This window comes from Bombus affinis, chromosome 16, assembly GCF_024516045.1.
Source record: "Bombus affinis isolate iyBomAffi1 chromosome 16, iyBomAffi1.2, whole genome shotgun sequence".
NCBI classification, from domain to species: Eukaryota; Metazoa; Arthropoda; class Insecta; order Hymenoptera; family Apidae; genus Bombus; species Bombus affinis.
The window spans coordinates 5,235,621-5,254,234 of NC_066359.1; the positions used below are offsets into that span (position 1 = coordinate 5,235,621).

An 18,614-nucleotide genomic window follows, 5' to 3' on the forward strand; every position below is an offset into this window, starting at 1 on the left:
CTCATTTTGAAATTGTTTATTTAAATAATGTCTTGAATCACGTAAAATTGTAGAAATTTATTATCGACGCTTAAAAAGCTACGCTATCATAGTTTATATAATATAATGAATTGTAGTTACGCGCAACACAGACTTCGTGACAATACAACTATTATTATAAAAAAAGAGAGAAGGAAAATTATTGTTTTCTTTTTTAGTAAATTGAATTATTAATACAAATGTTATGTCAGCTGTAAAGTCCCAAATTAAATTTCTAAAATGCAATGACAATATAGAAATTGTGTCGTTTCTTTAAAGAAATCTGTAAAATGTATAATTGGTACAATGGCATATTTTTATGGTTATATATCTAAGGAGTTCTGCGCTTGGACCACTATAGTTTAATCAGAAGTAATGATATGCCAACTTTAGCTTTTAGTATCGCACATTCTTTAAGAGAATTTTTTCGTATAAATATTATCAATATATTTCTGTTGTATAAAACGATTTGTTCGATTCAGCACTATTAGTGGCACATGTTTTACAATGGACAGCTACCTTTGTCGATTAATCTTTATTATTTTCATTTTATTATTCATATAATCATAAAAGGACTTTATAAATTAATAAGTATAATTTTTTATATTAATTTTGGCTAGAAGCAATATCCTTTGATATCCACTTTTATATATATATATAAAATTATATATATATAATGTGTGTGTGTATGTGTGTGTGTACTAAATTTTCATACTACTACTAATGTCACATCAACATTACATACAAAATAATAGAAACAGTACATACTCTCTACAATTAATAATAATATACATTGTATATTATGGAAAAGTATTTACGATATGTATGAAAATTTGCAAGTTCATTTACATGAATATCCATTATACTTAATGGCGTTGCGTTGTTATTCAGTCAAATATGTCTTATTAACAAAAAAGAGAATCCCAAAATATTCATCAGAAGTGTAGAGGATATGTATCCTATTTTTATGAACTTTTTGGAATGCTCAATGATGGTTTGATTCCATATCTATAGTACAGAAGAAAGAGGTTTTTACAAAATGCTTATTTTTAACTAATGATAAAAAATGGACGGGATACAACGGGCAAAGTGTCGTTAGTAATCCGAGAAAGAGAAGCACGTGATTATTTTGTTGAAAATAACTACAAATTCGACAAGAAAAAATTGTAAATGTGACAATCACCCACATGACTTCCAAATTTTATTTTTATTTATGGCACAACATTGGTGCGGTTATGGAGACTTGATTAAACATATTTTATTTAAAAAAGGGGATATTGTATATTTTGGCAGTTGTAATTCAGTATTTCATTTTACATGCCAATAATATCGCGTATTTAACGTACGAATATTAGGAAGCAAAATAGTCTAGAGGGCGAACAAACGTTTCCAACTTGATTGTCTAATACAAATTAATCTTTTTCGTAATAACTTTGCGACACATATGACAGGTTTTCAAAGGAGCAGCGCAATGCTCGCAGGCCCCATGACCACATAAGAAGGCGACATTTCGACGGCGTTCCATGCAAATGCTACACATATTAGCTTCCTCCAGATCGGCCACTCTTGTTTCCAAATAACGCAAACGTTCTAAATCCTTATCTTTCTCTCTTTCCTTACCCTGATGATCCTCTTCCTTCTTTCTCTCATCCAATGCATTATCTTTCATATTCTCTTCCTGTTTCGTCAAAGGAATATCTCCTGTTGCTTGGCCATCTATAACATCACAAAATAGTAAATTAATAATTTTTATAGGAATATAGAATATAATATCATTATTATTTTTTAAACTTATTTATTTATTATCTATTTTTTAGCATTATGGCGTTTCCTCTACCTGAATTCTACAATTTTATGGAATTTAAAGAAATGGAAAGTTAATATAACATTATGATAAGCTATATACGCATATTATTTGATCCTTAATGAGTTGAAAATAATATTTATACAGAGTACCTTGATTAGCTTTCGTTTTGACAATTCCATGACCACATTGTGCACAGTTGATAACAACACTGCTGCCCGGATTAAATCTATTTCCATCTCTCATCGTGTTTGTCACTATACCTAAGCAACTGTGGCATTCAGAAGCATCACCAGAACCTGGAATACACTTTCTTGTTCCACGCACTACTTCCGATTGTAACGCTGTGTCTATCTGATATATGGAAGGCTGAGAAGCAGGAGTATTTTCTATTCTGTAACAAGTTCATATAAAAATAAATTAGATTTGTATATACGTTATCAATCATCAAGTTACTTACTCTAATTGAGTACTTTGACTTTGGTATTGGTAACACCGTAGCAAGTCGGTATGCGGGGCTAATTGGGAATCAGCTTCGAGAAGATCCAATGGTGTCTTGTTCTTTGAGTTCTTTACATGTTTCAGTAGTGTACAACTCCTGTCCACACTTACTAGGAAACAAGCTAACGCGAGTTCTGTCTTCGCGCCTTGGCGAGCCAAATTTTGCCATATCTACAGTAAGTATTATTCGAATAACGTAACTAATAAAAAGAAAATTAGAAAAGAAAAAAATCAAATAATAATGGATTGTGAGATATTTATTAATAATTAATAATGAATAATCTATAGAACTTAAATAGATAGTGGGAAACCTATTAATAATTATTAATCTAGGAAACATAATATGTATATACATACCGCGTAGATAAGGGGAGAATCCCGACAACTTTCAGGCGTAGGAACCACGTTACTCTGATTGGGACTCTTCACTATAGCAATATGTAGCACCGTATCTCCATCTGCATCAGTGCTAGCAATGTCAGCATTATGATGCACAAGAAATTCCACTAAAGCCCAATGTCCTTGCGAAGTGGCAAGATGCAAAGGGGTCTGTCGGCGATTGTTCCGCAAATCTACTTTCGCATTTCCACCAGTCGGAGAAAGAAGCATGGCGGCTACGTCTTTATGGCCGTTCAAAGCTGCAAGATGCAATGCCGCAAAACCATCTTCTTTTTTAACGTCTACAAGATGTCTTGCTCGTGCTACTAATCTTTCTGTTGCACTGTACCAAAGAATGCACGTATACCTTCGTGATTAAGTCTCCAGAAGATTCGTTGCCAAAAAATCGAGTATACTTACTGAGCATTACCCTTCAAGGCAGCATGATGTAACACATTGAAGCCTCGTTTGTTTCTCAAGGTGAAATCTACCCTGTCGCACGAACAAAGAGCATCGATTATATCCAGAGCATCTTTCCCGATGGCATCGTGCAATGCGGTGTCTCCGTACGAGTCTTGCAGATTAACGTCGCAATGGTGACGTAATAATACTTTAACACACTGAGCGTGTTGTTTGTTCACGGCAACGTGCAGTGCGCTACATTTCCCATTGTTCACAGCGTTAATTGCTGCGCCACGTGATAGAAGTAGCTCCATTATTTCCGGTTGATTACTATGATATGAAATAAGAAAACTCTTAAAAATATAATTTTAAAATTTATATGATTATTTTAGATTGAATTGATTTCGCAACAAACCCGAAAGCAGCATAGTGAAGAGGCGTGTCTCCGTCCTCGTCTATAGCTCGTAAAGAAGCTCCAGCATCCAGAAGAAGAATACAGAGATCCTTTTGCCCTTGATGAGCCGCCACTTGAAGACAGGTCTTTTTACCACCTCCTGGGCCACCAGCTCTCGCATCTACTCTACCAGGATACTTTTTGAGAAATTCTTGAACTGCAGAGACTCCAGCCTCACCCCTGGCTGCATCTCTTAATAATTTTTCAACCTCTGTGTCCACACCTTCAGCTGTCCAATCTCGACTTCTATTTGCTTCATCCTGTAGAGCAACAGTTTCAGTTCCAGGAGGAACGGATGTGACGCTTAAAGGATTGAACGTCCATGTATGACCATCTAAAGCTACTCTTAAATCTCCGTCAGAATATATTTTGATTACTTTCCCGGTTTTTCCCAGAGCATTTTTCATCACGTCTATCCATTCTCCGTGACCTCGTTGATAGAGTTTAACCGCGGATAAGTCGGTTTTCACTCTAACTATGTCGCCTAAAGAAAAACTGTCTTTACTGGTGACTTTTGTTAATGCACCCGGGTGAAATGTCCATCTGTTGTTGCATCCCTCAAATTGTACACGTACATCTCCCTTATCTGTGATACGGTGAACTCTGCCGATCTTTCCTATATATTCAGCCATGCGTGGATTCCAACCACCGTGACCTTCTTGCATCTCTTTGAGCGTCTCTACTGCAACCAATACTTTTATTTTATCCCCAACGTTGAAAGTTGAGTGGCGTGGACTAGATACAGCAAAAGGAACACCATTCCTTGTCGGGGTTACGTTGGCTCCATTGTCAGGTACAGTCATTATCGGTTGCCCAAGGAGCGGGAGGTGCTCCTTATAGTATGTGCCAGCTGTAGCTTCCTCCACGTAACATAAATCTACACAACCCTTGTACCCGAGTCGGTAAACATTTGTGCTGCCTTTAGACCATGATACAGTGGCCACTGAACGACTACTTTCGTTATCCCATCCACGTATATCCATGACTCTGCCAGTTTTTCCTCTTCCTCCATCTTGATTTCCCCATTCCCAATCAGGACCGCGAATAACTTTGGCTCCTATAAATATTCCTTTTAAAGGAATCTTGGTACAGCCTTCTCTGGGATTCAATTGAACTCCCACAGAGTTGGATGTTTGATATCTTTCAAAACAATGGCTCAGGTCGTGCACTTCAGCCATGTAGCATTGAGTACATAAATCATAGTCGCAACATTGCATGCATTTCCATCTAATACCAATTATCCCGTGTCTTTTACATCCATCACATATGATATTTGCATGCTTAACTCCTGTGGCTGCATTATCGAATACCAAAAGGTCATAGGCTCCCTGATATCCAATTCTATAATTGCTTCTGGATCCATGGTCCCATTGAACAATAACAGTTTTATCTGGTGTCCTATCTGATGGATTTGGACTAGAAGCAGAGTTGCCAAAGGAGGGAGGTTTGCCAATTTCTACGACTGTTCCTGCATGACCTTCTCCACCATCTTGGTCATCCCACTTCCAATCCTGTCCACGAACTACCCTCAAGCCAACTTCTAACATCTCCAAGTACACGTGATACTATATGTGACCCTTTAAAAAATTAATAAAGTGAAAGTTGTTTTATAAGGAATATACATTCATCATGCAAGATTAAAAATTCATTGCATTGAAGAATTCTATCATATAATTGTAGTTTCTTTACATCCAATTCATTTTTATGAAATTTTAAATCTACAATAACACATTATATTTTGAAACAGTTAAATAATATGTTACATTAATTTAAACTTATTACTGTTCAGAATGCAACTCATATTTTTTTACCATACTTTCCAAACTTATTTATGTCATTACTCAAATTTTTTAGAGAGTAGAAACTTGTGAATGGAATCGTTATTTATTCATTTGTATAGGAAATTTCGCTCGGTGCATGGAAAATTCCAGTGTGTCATTGCAATAAGATTAATTGCATGTTTTTGAAAAAGGAAAGAAACAATTGGAAATCGTATACATTCGGGTTGCAAGCATACGCACGTACCTGAAATGGTCAAACCTAGTACAATATATTTTATGAATCATATGCACGCGTGTGATTTTTCACGTAGCTTGGTGAATCTCGAATAGCGAGTAAATGCAACGAGACGAACGCGTACGAAAGAACTCGGCGACGATTTCTCGTATTCGACAACATCATTAGCAAGGACCACAAAGGTTCATTTTGATATCAATCTGCGTCCGTGTCAACGATCGTAACCTCATAACTCGGGGGATAGTCGAAGGCGCCTCTTTCGAGTGATCGCCGAGGCTAATGGAAAACTAGCGAGATAGGCATTTTTTCTAAACTATATCTGTGGTATACCAAATGTGAGATTTTTTGAAAGATGTCTGTGTATTTTTATGCATTTATGAAAAATGTAAAGAAATGTATAAAATATTTAAAGCATGGCATTCGTTATAATGTTTATGGAGGGGAACAAATCTCTTCTTAGGTTCTACTTCTTTCCTTATGTTTCTAAAAATTTTAATTTGCATAAACTAGATTATGGATTCTCATGCATTTATAGCAAATTTAAAACGCATATAATATACAAAAAATATATAAAATATCCGAAATAAAGTATTTGTTGTAATATTCAGCGAGTAAAACAAATCTGTTCTAAGGTTCTATTTCCTTTTTCATGTTCATAAAAATTTAAATTTGCATAAAGTAGACTGCGTACTTTTATACATTCACAGTAAATTTAAAATTGCCAGAAGCACAAAATGTATATGATGTAAAAGAGTATATAAAATATCCAAAGGATGGCACTCATTATACTCGATACTCATAATTTTATTCTATCAAATTGATTAATTAACGACATTAAAAATAATTCCTTTTTTTCCCTATCAAATTCGAAGAATTATTTAGGGCGAATTTCGCTATTTTTTCGTATGATTGTTACTTGTTAGACCTATTACACGATTTATTCTCTAAATATCGTTCAAAAATATTCTATACCATAGATGACCTTTTACAGATAATGAATTTAAATATTTAATCAAAGCAAGTAAATAAAAACGGGTATGTGGATAATTTCTTACTATTAAAGCTTCTTAATTAATTAATGAGATTAAATATAACTCGAACTTTATTAAAGATAAGAAATTATATATAAAAGGAGTACAAAGATTTTTCTTTTTATCAAATTCCACTTCTTTTTTCTTTATATTTTAATCCTCACATTTGGTTAGTACATAGTTCCAATTTGAAGAGCGGATGGTGAGATATTAACCAACTTCTCGCGTTTACCATCGATCGTAGTCGATTACAAGAGGGATTTGCTGTGGACAAATTTGCGAGGCCGACTTTTGATGTTCTGTTTATGAGGCGGCACGCGTTTTATTGTGAATAACGGACCTAACGGACTCAACGGAATTACTGAACTTATGTGGTAAAATACGCACAACCACCAAGTGTGCGTCTCGAATCTTACTACGGGTTCCCCACACCGGTGTCATCGTCGTCGTTTAACATAACCTCAAAGTGACCAGATAGTCAAGAAAATTTTAGCCGGGGAAAGCATGAATCCTTTGGGAGGTGATGGAAGTGGAGACGGGGACGTGGAACGACGTGGAACCGGACGTGGTCGTGGTAGGGGTCCGTGGACTTCCAGCCCACAGGATATTCCCATATTAAGGAGACCGCATCATGCTACATCTGGAATGCAAACAGGTTGCTATGATTTATGAGAAGACTTCTTCGAAGCTGCCGTGCTATTTATGATGGATTTCTTTGTATTTTATTGCTTTATGGTTGTGGCTTTTTAACTGTAGGGTCAGTAGAATCAAGAAGCATGGAACAGGGCAAATTGGATAAGTCTTTCGATGATATTATCCAGAGTTCTACATTGTCCGTTCATGCAGCTGAATTTGTTCCAAAGTTATATCCTGTTAAGCAGGTAGTGTTTATTTTCTATTGGTTACATTGGTTATTTGATTGGAGTAACTGTGAAAAATGTTTGTATTTGTTTTATGGTACAGCGTCATCAACAACAGGTATATATACATAAACACTCAGTTCAGGATAGGTTACAAGTGGCACGTGAAATACCTTTGCAATCACAAATTCAGCAAAATCCTGTGTATAATTATGATGCTTCTCAACATTATCAACAGGCACAACAAGTTCAACAGTTTGATAACCTTTCACAACAGCAACAGCAAGAGCACCAATCAAATATGCAGGACTATGGTCATTTTGACGATGGTTCAGGAGACTACAGAGACAAACATCAGGTTCATACTTTGAAAATATGTTATGAAAGTTAATAGAAGTTAAATAATTAATTTAATTTAATTTATTTATTATTTATTAATAGGACTCAAATATAGAAGATGATAATTATTTAATTGAATTTGCAAACATAACACAGAATTTAATGAGTGTTATACATTCATTGATATTAAATCCAGGGCATTTCACTTTGATCGTGCCGCCACTCATAAATAATCTTAGGCCTTACTTAGGAATTCCTAGTCAATTTCAAGAAATTATAAAGATAATAATTCAACAGGTATATTCTTGATCTTTTTTCATTAATTGAAAAGAAAGTTGTATTGATGCATGAAATTATTTCTAGTCTATAAATGAGGGTAATTTCCGGTACAGTGGTGCTCGACTTTGCGCCTCTTTGGACAATAGTTTGACTCCCATAGAACAGACGTCTTTCAGATGGACTTTGTATACTTTGTGAGTTATTAAATGCTAATGAAGTATTTAAATCTTCGATTTAATAAGTGCAAGTTGGCAACAGGTGTAAAAGTGAAACAGACAGTCAAGCTTCCAACTGGCAGCAAAAGGAGAATCATACAGAGGAAGAACAGAAGAAGTGTCACGGGTTGATATTACTTCTAGCTGAATTGGTTACTCAAATGGATCATGCTTCTGCGTTTACTTTAGGAAACTTATTAATTCAATTTATTATTATTATATTAAAAAAGCCCGCGCCGAATTCTGTCAAGAACATCTGTCAAGCCCTTAAGGTATATAACATGTGAAAAATTTCCTACGTTAAGAAATCTAGAATCCAAGAATTTTCTTGAATTGATTGTGTTAATTTTTCTAATATGGTTTACAGTTGGCAGGACAAACTTTAGAAAAGGATAAAGTTGAATGTCGACGCAAAGAGATGGAGAACATGATGCGAGCTCTAACGGAAATTGTAACGGAGGGTAGAGTGGATTCACACATAGGACATATGGTACATAGTGTCCACGAATTGAGAAACGGAAACTGGGGTCAGAGTTCCGATAATTCCACGACAGTGGAATCAATAGAGCCATTAGATCCCAACCAGGCCATCGATGAACCAGTTTTATATGGTCCTGACGGCAAGCTATTAACCCCGGAGGAAAATGAATTCTTAGAAGAAGTTGCCGATAGCACAATGAACATCGAAGATCACATGTACGTACATATAATTAATCAAGTGTTATATACATATTTTCTTTAGCAGTATTGTGTAGTTTTCTAGATAAATTTACTGCATACAGTTCTCTGGTTAGGTCGCTAGAGTGATTGTTTTATCATGTAACTCTGACATACTATATCTTCTGTTATGGAGTTAATTCTAAACTTTTTATATATTCCATGGTGTATTAATTTACCGTGACGAATTAATTACAATCTAATGCTTTTAATTTAGTTATGTGACTTGTAGCTGCCTATAATTCAAGTTTTGTTTCAATACGCACGCATAGATACAGATTCACAGTCACCTTATATATACAGTGACAGACACAAGTATTCCTACAGTTGGAATATAGAAATAAAAAGATTTATATTTTCTATATAATTAAATATATTCAAACATATGCAATTGTATATTATAATAGACATTTATAAATAATTGAATTATATAATAAATTGTAAATTGTATAATAAATGTACACAAATATTGGCATTATTGGTAATATTTGAATATATTTAGTAATGTAGAAAATATTGTTCATTTTATTTCTACATTCCGACTGTACGAATACTTTTGTCCCTTACGTATGAATACTTTTACAGCATATCGGAACAGGGATATGAAGGTGAAGAATCATGGATGTCGGAGGACGACGACATAGATGCAGCATACGAAGAGTTTTTAAAGAATATTCCGAAGCAGATTAAAAACCAGACAAAAAAATAATTGGGGACACACGACGATGGTTACCTACTATAAGTCATTATTGTGTAATTTCGTCTCATAGTTGGAAACTATGAGGGTGGTTTCCTAAATTTCGTTCGAAAATTTTTATAATGTAAAACGAAGCGCAGACTAAATCGAATGGTATGCTGGAACCTTTTTTTGCATTTGTACAATAGATCATCGGATAGATTAGTCTCGAGTTTTTATTTACGAATATACTCTAGGAAACTATATCGTTTCAATTACAATTTTTCGCGCAGACATCTATAATAAATTGTTTTCCTTTTTTTAAACTCATGTATCACATTTATAACCGTGCATACAGTTTCTTAAATTTAGCAATGAATATCGCAAAAGTTTGTTCCTAAGACGAAATACGGTATAATCTATTTGTCTATGATATACCAGATTATTATTAAGTTATTTAAATTATTGTAATAAATCAGCCAAACAAATAAGGTAAAATATTAATCATTGTCTTCATCATTTTGAGAGTCTATTACGATCATTATTAAGAGAATTTTGGTATCTAACTAATTTTCTTGCAGGTATCATAATCGGGCAGATATTTTTATAGTCTTTCCTTGTTTGCATAATACAGTTTTATAACTTACGAGTGATTTTTAATTCGATGACCTTTGAGAGTTCGATTTTTTAATCTGATTTTTGAAAACGATTGCGCATATAATGACCTTTGCGTCGATGATCGTAATGTGCACGTGGAACCATCGACACTGGCAGGTCCATTTTTGGCGCGAAAGGATGATTGCCCATCGAACAGTAGACTTGCAGTACGATTACTCACGCTCTCTGTATTTAATCTGTAACACGGTGCTTTTTTCGAATATATTTATCCCGTCATCGGGTCTACATTCCGACCAGTTAAAATCGATCTATTAAGAAAAGAATAGTTGATTTATTATGTAATTAAAGCATCGAACTCTACCGCGATTTGTTAGGATGTTATTTATTAATTTATATGATCGATATATTTATATTTGATTAGAAGAAATTTTTGTAACGAGATATATCATGTACCAATAAAAATAAAAAGAAAATATGTCATTTTTATTAGGATAAAGATGGAGTCATTGCTGACTGTTTTTCTTCCACCTCGTTAATTAGCAAAGTAAATAGCTCCTGATTATGTTAGATGAACTTGAAATAATATTTTTCGGAGTATTTTTTTGCTTACTCGAAGAAAAAGATGATCTTCTGGAGTAATTTACATTGGAGGTAGCCAGCGTAGGCGAGACCCATCAAAGGATCGTCAGGGGCACGCGTAGGCAAAATTCAAACTGGGACTGAAGGTTGTAGGAGGTGGGGTTTTCCTCGTATTCAAACTCACGCTCATCTCAACATTCACTGAGAACCTGTTACTTCACCTGGTTCGGTCTTCAAACACGGTTACTCTTCGTTCGAGGTAATATTTTTTTAACTATACCTGTGAATTAAATGAATTCATCATAGTTTTGAAAATTTAATGAAAACATCTTTTTCAGGCTACTAAAAAAATGGAATACTTGCAGACCGCAGTTTTACTTCTTCTTTCGCTATTCGCAATCGCGAACGGTGGATATTATCACTCCAAGATATTGTCACCTGACAATATTGGTAAGTTAATTCAAATAATTTATAGATTGTTTCGCTAAAGTATCTTAATATTTTTTAGGCTGCGAAACGTATACTTGTGGAGTTAATGCAAGATGTACTGTTAGCGAAGGCAGACCAGTTTGTTCTTGTATGAATTTGCACATGGGGGACCCTCTTTCTCGCTGTACCAGGGTGGAATGTTTAAGTGAGTGTCTATATAAAAGATTTGAATGTTTAAGTATATCAAAAAAGATTTTTATTATGTACCTAATTTCTAGTTAATGAGGATTGCATTGGAAGCAGAGTATGTACTAATAACAGATGTATAGATGCCTGCGATGGTCTGTGTGGCGTGAACGCGTTATGCAAAACCAAAAATCACATTCCAACGTGTTATTGTCCTACGGGACACACGGGAGATCCTTTCACCTCTTGCCGTGTAGCTGACCCTCGTAAGTAATACTTTCGTATATGTTTCTATGCATATAAAACTATACTCCTATAAACATCACAAAAGTTATGAAATCTAAGTTTAAAGATTTAAAAAGAAATTAATATTGATGGAAAACTTGTATGTCTACAAGCGACTGTAGCGTAAAAAATATTTTTTTCGAGAATATCGGTTAGTAATTGTTTTGTAGAAGTTTTAAATTTTAGATTAATCCTACTTTTGCGTCACCCAGTATTTGGTATACATGAAACAAAATATGCTTCGAGACAAGTGTAACTTAAATATTAATGAAACCTTTTTAGAGGCTGCCTGCAAGCCGAGTCCTTGTGGAGCTAATACCAAATGCGAGGTAGTGAATGAGGTTCCTGTTTGCAGTTGCCTTCCGGGTTATAGAGGATCTCCTTTAACTGGTTGCCGCCACGAGTGCGAAAGTGACAGTGAATGCCCGAATCATCTTGCCTGCTCGTCTAATTTCAGATGTGAAAATCCATGCCAATGCGGTGAGAATGCGGAATGTCACGTTATTAATCATCAAGCCATGTGTAGTTGTCCAATCGTGAGTATTGTTCGAAAAATTTCAGATTATTTTTTATACAATGATCAATGTGCATAACGAAAGTTAAGAAAGATTTATATTTACAATTAGAATTTTTGCCATCTGTAACGCTACTTTTTTTGCAAAATTATTCGTCCTCTTCGGCAACAATGAAAGTATACTATCAGAATATTAACTTGTAGAACTGGTTGGGAAATGCATTCGTAGCCTGTCGTCCGGAATGTACCACGCACTTAGAGTGTTCAGGGAACAAACCAGCTTGTCTAAATCAGAGATGCGTGAACCCTTGTGACGGAGTATGTGGTGTGAACGCAGATTGCAATGTGCGAGGCATAACTCCAGTTTGTAGTTGCCCAAAACACATGACTGGCAATCCTTTCGTTAGCTGTAGATTATTCGAAGCACGTAAGTAAACTTAATCGTGTACAGTGTTCCAAAAAATCAAGGTTAATATCTCAGACCTCCACTACCAAACTAAAAATATTTGAACTCATGGACTCTTCAAGGTTTATTTCAACTTTTTGAAACAGATTTATATAAATTGCAAATTTATTGAAGCAAATTTAGCAAATGTATATGAATTGATACATGATTAAATTTATTAATATCCATAGGAGATCTATGCGAACCTAATCCTTGTGGAACCAATGCAATTTGTACTCCTGGCCATGACAACACTGGGAAGGAAAGACCAATATGCACGTGTCCCTCAGGATATATAGGAAACGCTCTGACTAGTTGTCAACGTGGAGAATGCTTCACTGACAGCGAATGTCCAGATAATAAGGCGTGCATTGACTACTCTTGCCAAAATCCTTGCACTGGGAAAGAGTGTGGACCATCAGCTACTTGCACACCCAGGCGCCATATCGCGGTGTGTACTTGCCCGGATGGGACTCGTGGAGATGCTCTTTTCACTTGCAATCCAATTGATAGTAGAGCGGTATACAATTATGGCAGGGCTTATAGATATCATTACTAACGAAAATCAAAATTAATCGTAATTAATTTCACGGATATTTCCTGTATAGTGTTATTACAGGGTTAATTTTGAAGAGAGTATATATTCGTTAATGTCATTAATTAGTTAAACTAAAAATGTATATAATTGACTATATGAAATAAACATAATCAAGACAGTTTATCAAGTTCACCGTTCTTCAATCGCAATTTATTTTTCCTATTGGAGGAAATATAATTGTATCATTGGCTTAGATAAAATTGAAGTGTGAGTAATTCTAAATTGAACTTGCACCATGCACATAGTGAACACATTTAATGCGTTCCTTCCGCACGTTATCAGATCTAAAATCAGATAACTGTACAAATCCCATAACGTTCTTCAAATACAATTTATCTTAAAAATAAACGTATCGATTACTACTAGACTACAAATATTTCTGCAAATATTTAAATGTACGTAAAAATTCTATATTTACTAAATAATAGTATATTTACTCAATAAATATACAGATTATTGCTAGACTGCAAATATTTCTGCATTTACATATAAAAATTACAAATATATTACATTCCTTCTCAACATTTATCTTTTATTTTTATTTTAATTTATTCTCTTTCTCATGACATATGGTTGTTCACGGTTCCGTAATTACGTGTTCCGTGACACTCCGATAGAGTTCGACAGCGCAGTGCGAAAGCGATAACGGAAGGGGGAGGGGATGATTTTGCTGAAATTGTTCAATTCTTGTCTACGCAGTTAATCGAGAATCATTAAAAAAACGGTCAATTTAATAACAACGAGTCTGCCTTCGGTGGTGAAGGTTTACTTTTCTTGGGGGCTAGCCCGCTGGGCTCTCTCGGCCCAAAAGCGCGGAGAGATGTCAATTCGGACAGCACTCCATCGTTTCGTACAAAATGGTCGGGCTCTACTGCATTCATTCAGAAATACCGAGTGCTTCTACTCTAATTTCCATCAAAGGAACTATCACGACAAGATACACGTTGTGCAAGTAGGTGAGTTTCTTCGAGAAATTTATTCCTGCAGGATGGTTGACTGCTGTCAAAGGACCTTGACACAGTTAGTAACCAAAACAGAAACTGTTGATTGATTCAACATATTTTTTTGACAATTCAGGTACCTTTGTATATGTATATTGTATTTCATATTAGAAGTTATGTTAATTACGTTTCAGTATATTTCCAGTTTTGAGGTTATTTGGCCATCATATACATATATTGGTTTGGCGGATAAGTCTTAAATACTTTCTAGTATGAGTTATAAATTGTATTTTAATATCTTGCAATAATATAATTAAACCAAATATGTACTATTCTATTCAATAATCTTCTGCAGTCCTTTGGGTAGTGGTATTGTTTCATCTATATAGAATTACTGTTGCTTCTGAGCATATATATGACCTCAGGAAGGTTTAAAACTTATCCATATACCAGAGCCTTTTAGGAAATTTTTCTGTATAAATAAATAAATGGATAATTTAGAAGTCAATCAGTGTAAGTCAGATTTTCATTTATATCCTGCCGTTATAGAAACTTTCAATCCATAGCTCAATTTAATCATCATAATACATTTTCTAATTTAATTACTATAATCTTTATTATATAGTTATTATAACTGTTAATTAAAAGTTTTGGTGCTATAAAGACATTTACAAAGTGTAAATTATTTTTTATGGAAGACTGACTTACAATGATTGGCTGTTGAATCTCCCAAATAATTATTTATTTTCTATAATTGTCTCTATCGTATACAAAATTTTTATATTGACTAACTATGGATTAACTTAGGTAAATTTGATATGAAGATATGAACTAAATTTGTATCCTAAAAAAGAACATGAATTAGAAAAAGAAAATTTTGGCAAATTGTATTATAGTCCAAAAGAACAGTGTATCATTGTGAAATTAGGTTGTATAGATGAAATAGATGAAATATCAAAATTTTGGAATGTATTATATATAGAAAAGTTAAAGCTTTACTTTTATTAATTTTAAAATAGGCAAGTCCCAGGGCTGGTTGCCCCAGGGTAATAGCAATGTGTCCAGCACAGGAAAACACCTTGGTTATTTGGGGGCCCATGCTCGACGAATCTTTGTAGATAACATCCTGAAGCGAGTCACTAATAGTTTAGCTGCTGACTTGCGTAGAAGAGCTGCTAGTAGATTGGTCTTTGGTGGAGACTCAGCTCCTTTTTTTGCTTTGGTTGGTGTGTCATTGGCATCTGGCACTGGAATATTAACAAAAGAAGATGAATTGGAAGGAGTCTGCTGGGAAATTCGGGTAAATAACAGTTTATTTTTATGTTCATTTGATGAAGAAAGCATAAGAAAAACTTTACACATTAAAAATATTGACAGGAATCTGTATCAAAATTGCAATGGAACACGCCACAAAATGACAAAAATTACGAAACAATCGAAAACGAAGAGAAAGTTATTAGTTTAAAAGATTTTATAATTGGCCCTGCAATTGCGAAAGGATGCTCTGCGGTTGTTTACTCGGCAAGATTTAACGATTCTCCAAGTACTGAAAACCAGATAAACATCGACGATAAAACAAAAGATATAACTTCATTTCCATTGGCGTTAAAAATGATGTTCAATTATGATACCGAATCGAATGCGTTGTCTATTCTGAGGTCCATGTATCGGGAAACCGTACCAGCCAGAAAATATTTACGAAACGAGGAATTAGCTGACTGGGAAATGAAAATGGTCGAGAGGAAAACCAAGCTCCCTCCGCATCCAAATGTCGTAGCGATGTATTATGTCTTTGCTGATAGAGTACCAGTGTTACCTGGTTCTTTGAGAATGTATCCAGATGCATTACCCGCACGCATTAACCCACAGGGATCTGGGAGAAACATGAGCCTATTTCTGCTAATGAAAAGGTTTCTGATATTCCAAAAAATAACTTTTCGATTCTCTCTCGCATGATTCTCAAAATTAAAATGTTACATAATTTTCATAAAATTAGAATCTCAGATAATTCTCTCAGGATTAGAATCTCAAATAATTTAACTGTCCCTTTTTTTTCAATTGCAGATATGACACTACGCTGAAACAATATTTGAGCAATCACAACTTGAATATGAAGGAATCAATATTACTATTGGCTCAATTACTGGAGGGTGTAACTCATTTGAATGTACATGGCATTGCACACCGGTAAACTGATATTATTTGTTCAATCAGAATGTTGTATTATGTTTCAGATCATATCATGTTTCATATATACCATTTTTGTTCTTAAAAATGTAGTGACCTGAAGAGTGATAATATTCTGTTAGACTTGTCAGAAGAAGCAGAGAATTGTCCATCTTTGGTAATCACAGACTTTGGATGTTGCCTGGCGGATAAACGTCATGGATTGTACCTGCCTTACAACACTCATGATATCGACAAAGGCGGGAATGCAGCTCTAATGGCGCCGGAAGTAATTACAGCAGAACCTGGTCCATTTACCAGTATCAATTACACAAAAGCTGATCTTTGGACAGTTGGGACCATAGCATATGAAATATTTGGTATGAAAAATCCGTTCCATAGCGACAAGGAAGGGACTTCTCTTAAAAATCACAATTATAAAGAGACGGATTTGCAACCTCTACCTAACCATATGCCAACTATTATTTCTGCACTCATTAAGAATTTATTGTCGAGGAGCTTATATAAGGTATTTACAACTGAATATATCGTATATGTATTTTAAAAGTGTGTCACTACTCAAAATAATTCAGTCCTGTGTTAAATAAATAACCAAAATCGTGGAAGGAAGATTACAAAATAATATTTACTCATTGTTTTCTAAAGTCCGTGTTTAGCTGAATAATGTTATATAGTTTAATATTTATATAAAATATAATATTTTTTGTAAACTTCTATATATTTTCTCACTTTTCCTGAAAAATCTGTTTGAATCATGTTACTTTTGAAGTATATATACGATATTTTTAGCAATATTTGTATTTCAGAGACTCGACACGGAAACTGCAGCAACTATAGTACAATTGCACTTATGGGCACCGAGCACCTGGTTTAGGAGCGAATGGAAATTGCCATCAACTAACGAAGTATTATTTTTACATTCCTAAATTAATTTTTAAATTTATATAAACTCTATTACATTTTTATATTTTTTGTAGATTATGCAATGGCTTCTGTGCTTAACTACAAAAGTACTTTGCGAAGGGCGAAATTCCATGTTACAACTACCAGAAGTACTGGAAAATGAGAATATCCAGGAAGGCAGAAAACAGAATTCTTATAATAGATCACTTTCCACAAAATCTTGTGGAAGACGTACCATGCCAGAATATCAATTAATCGCTAGTTTCCTTGGTAGAGTGACGCTTGGCAACATTAAAACTGCTTTAAAATGGATACAGCAGAATGTATAATATACTTTTCCGCGAAGAGAATAAAAAATAACAAGAAAGTATTTTAACGCCTGCATATCGAAGGACACAACTGTTCTATGTTATTTATCGCTTGAAATGAAAATCATTGAAATAATTTTATATATTTGATTTTATCATATATTATCGTTAATACGTTCCTCAGTTGTTTTTCCTTATATTAATTTATTTTTGATACTGTAAGAGGCACGAAAGAGTCATATTTGTGATTGTATAGATTATTTTGCTGTAAAAAGGACCATCGGATGTTATCGAGGAGATATGGTGATTCTTGTGTGATTCACATGCCTTGTAATTAAACGATATTAGAAAGTATTGTAAAACTTATTTATTTTTGGCAATTTTATTGTATTCATCTTATTTGTCAGAAATAAATAAATCGATAAAATAACTTATTGTTTAACGCGCGTAGAGGACAATCTTTCAACTTAAAAGTAGTTTGCTCTGTTTTCTAAATAATTCTTGGAAAGCTCATTGTGGGATACTATGATTGTATTGACATATGATAATTTTCAAATGGGTTTCATAAATCAAACAAGACATTGCTATTTGAGTTCGAAAATCTCATGCAAAATGAAGCAACGAGAGAAATCGAATATCAAGATAAAAATATTGTTTTTTATAAAAGATTTTCAACAAATCAAATCATTACAAGATAATAATCCAGACAGACTTAATTTTACAGATGATGTGTGCAATACTGTTGTAAACCATTGTTAAAGAATAAAGCTCGTATTTAGTATTTGTAGATGTAATTAAGTAGCTTTCTTGGGCTTCCCGCATATCTGCATTTTATATTTCATTTCTTCAAAGTTTAAGTTTTTAGATTCCGCCAACATTTTTAAATATGATAAGTATTCTTCGAAGGTCAGAGCTCTTTTGCGAAATTTGA

The 18,614-nt window shown here is 34.2% G+C and overlaps 4 protein-coding genes across 5 annotated transcripts; 3 read left to right on the forward strand and 1 right to left on the reverse strand.

Annotated features, from left to right (window-relative positions):
* Position 1: 1 nt before the first annotated feature.
* On the reverse strand, positions 2-5,860 carry LOC126925732 (E3 ubiquitin-protein ligase MIB2). Its single transcript, XM_050741615.1, has 7 exons — positions 5,583-5,860; positions 3,519-5,134; positions 3,122-3,433; positions 2,681-3,044; positions 2,283-2,494; positions 1,975-2,216; positions 2-1,734 (listed from the first exon to the last, which is right to left on the reverse strand). Exons 2-7 carry the CDS (start codon positions 5,102-5,104, stop codon positions 1,421-1,423), a joined length of 3,030 nt encoding a protein of 1,009 aa, XP_050597572.1. The 5' UTR covers positions 5,105-5,134; positions 5,583-5,860; the 3' UTR covers positions 2-1,420.
* Positions 5,861-6,773: 913 nt separating this feature from the next.
* Positions 6,774-10,194, forward strand: LOC126925761 (uncharacterized). Of its 2 annotated transcripts, XM_050741701.1 has the most exons (9): positions 6,774-7,259; positions 7,361-7,485; positions 7,568-7,582; positions 7,703-7,822; positions 7,906-8,100; positions 8,167-8,276; positions 8,341-8,569; positions 8,665-8,993; positions 9,600-10,194. In XM_050741701.1, exons 1-9 carry the CDS (start codon positions 7,109-7,111, stop codon positions 9,721-9,723), a joined length of 1,398 nt encoding a protein of 465 aa, XP_050597658.1. In that variant the 5' UTR covers positions 6,774-7,108; the 3' UTR covers positions 9,724-10,194. The 2 variants fall into 2 exon arrangements, with proteins under 2 accessions (XP_050597658.1, XP_050597657.1); XM_050741700.1 differs by having other exon boundaries at positions 6,776-7,259; positions 7,568-7,822.
* Positions 10,195-10,865: 671 nt separating this feature from the next.
* Positions 10,866-13,467, forward strand: LOC126925771 (neurogenic locus notch homolog protein 1). Its single transcript, XM_050741722.1, has 7 exons — positions 10,866-11,146; positions 11,226-11,337; positions 11,396-11,521; positions 11,595-11,768; positions 12,070-12,323; positions 12,506-12,728; positions 12,938-13,467. Exons 2-7 carry the CDS (start codon positions 11,238-11,240, stop codon positions 13,303-13,305), a joined length of 1,245 nt encoding a protein of 414 aa, XP_050597679.1. The 5' UTR covers positions 10,866-11,146; positions 11,226-11,237; the 3' UTR covers positions 13,306-13,467.
* A 488-nt stretch (positions 13,468-13,955) lies between these two features.
* Positions 13,956-18,477, forward strand: LOC126925750 (serine/threonine-protein kinase Pink1, mitochondrial). The gene is made up of 7 exons (XM_050741677.1): positions 13,956-14,300; positions 15,305-15,585; positions 15,663-16,195; positions 16,350-16,472; positions 16,566-16,980; positions 17,279-17,377; positions 17,450-18,477. Exons 1-7 carry the CDS (start codon positions 14,165-14,167, stop codon positions 17,702-17,704), a joined length of 1,842 nt encoding a protein of 613 aa, XP_050597634.1. The 5' UTR covers positions 13,956-14,164; the 3' UTR covers positions 17,705-18,477.
* Positions 18,478-18,614: the final 137 nt, after the last annotated feature.

What these genes read in the sequence shown, in the direction of transcription:
- LOC126925732 (XM_050741615.1), bottom strand. Translation starts at nt 5,104, where the DNA reads ATGTTAGAAGTTGGCTTGAGGGTAGTTCGTGGACAGGATTGGAAGTGG. An exon ending in CTTCACTATGCTGCTTTCGG is followed by an intron (nt 3,434 to 3,518) that starts GTTTGTTGCGAA and finishes TTCATATCATAG; the next exon opens with TAATCAACCGGAAATAATGG. An exon ending in GCCTTGAAGGGTAATGCTCA is followed by an intron (nt 3,045 to 3,121) that starts GTAAGTATACTC and finishes TCTTTGGTACAG; the next exon opens with TGCAACAGAAAGATTAGTAG.
- LOC126925761 (XM_050741700.1), top strand. Translation starts at nt 7,109, where the DNA reads ATGAATCCTTTGGGAGGTGATGGAAGTGGAGACGGGGACGTGGAACGA. An exon ending in AGTTATATCCTGTTAAGCAG is followed by an intron (nt 7,486 to 7,567) that starts GTAGTGTTTATT and finishes TTTATGGTACAG; the next exon opens with CGTCATCAACAACAGGTATA. An exon ending in ATGAACATCGAAGATCACAT is followed by an intron (nt 8,994 to 9,599) that starts GTACGTACATAT and finishes ATACTTTTACAG; the next exon opens with CATATCGGAACAGGGATATG.
- LOC126925771 (XM_050741722.1), top strand. Translation starts at nt 11,238, where the DNA reads ATGGAATACTTGCAGACCGCAGTTTTACTTCTTCTTTCGCTATTCGCA. An exon ending in ATTGTCACCTGACAATATTG is followed by an intron (nt 11,338 to 11,395) that starts GTAAGTTAATTC and finishes AATATTTTTTAG; the next exon opens with GCTGCGAAACGTATACTTGT. An exon ending in TACCAGGGTGGAATGTTTAA is followed by an intron (nt 11,522 to 11,594) that starts GTGAGTGTCTAT and finishes CCTAATTTCTAG; the next exon opens with TTAATGAGGATTGCATTGGA.
- LOC126925750 (XM_050741677.1), top strand. Translation starts at nt 14,165, where the DNA reads ATGTCAATTCGGACAGCACTCCATCGTTTCGTACAAAATGGTCGGGCT. An exon ending in GATACACGTTGTGCAAGTAG is followed by an intron (nt 14,301 to 15,304) that starts GTGAGTTTCTTC and finishes ATTTTAAAATAG; the next exon opens with GCAAGTCCCAGGGCTGGTTG. An exon ending in GTACATGGCATTGCACACCG is followed by an intron (nt 16,473 to 16,565) that starts GTAAACTGATAT and finishes TTAAAAATGTAG; the next exon opens with TGACCTGAAGAGTGATAATA.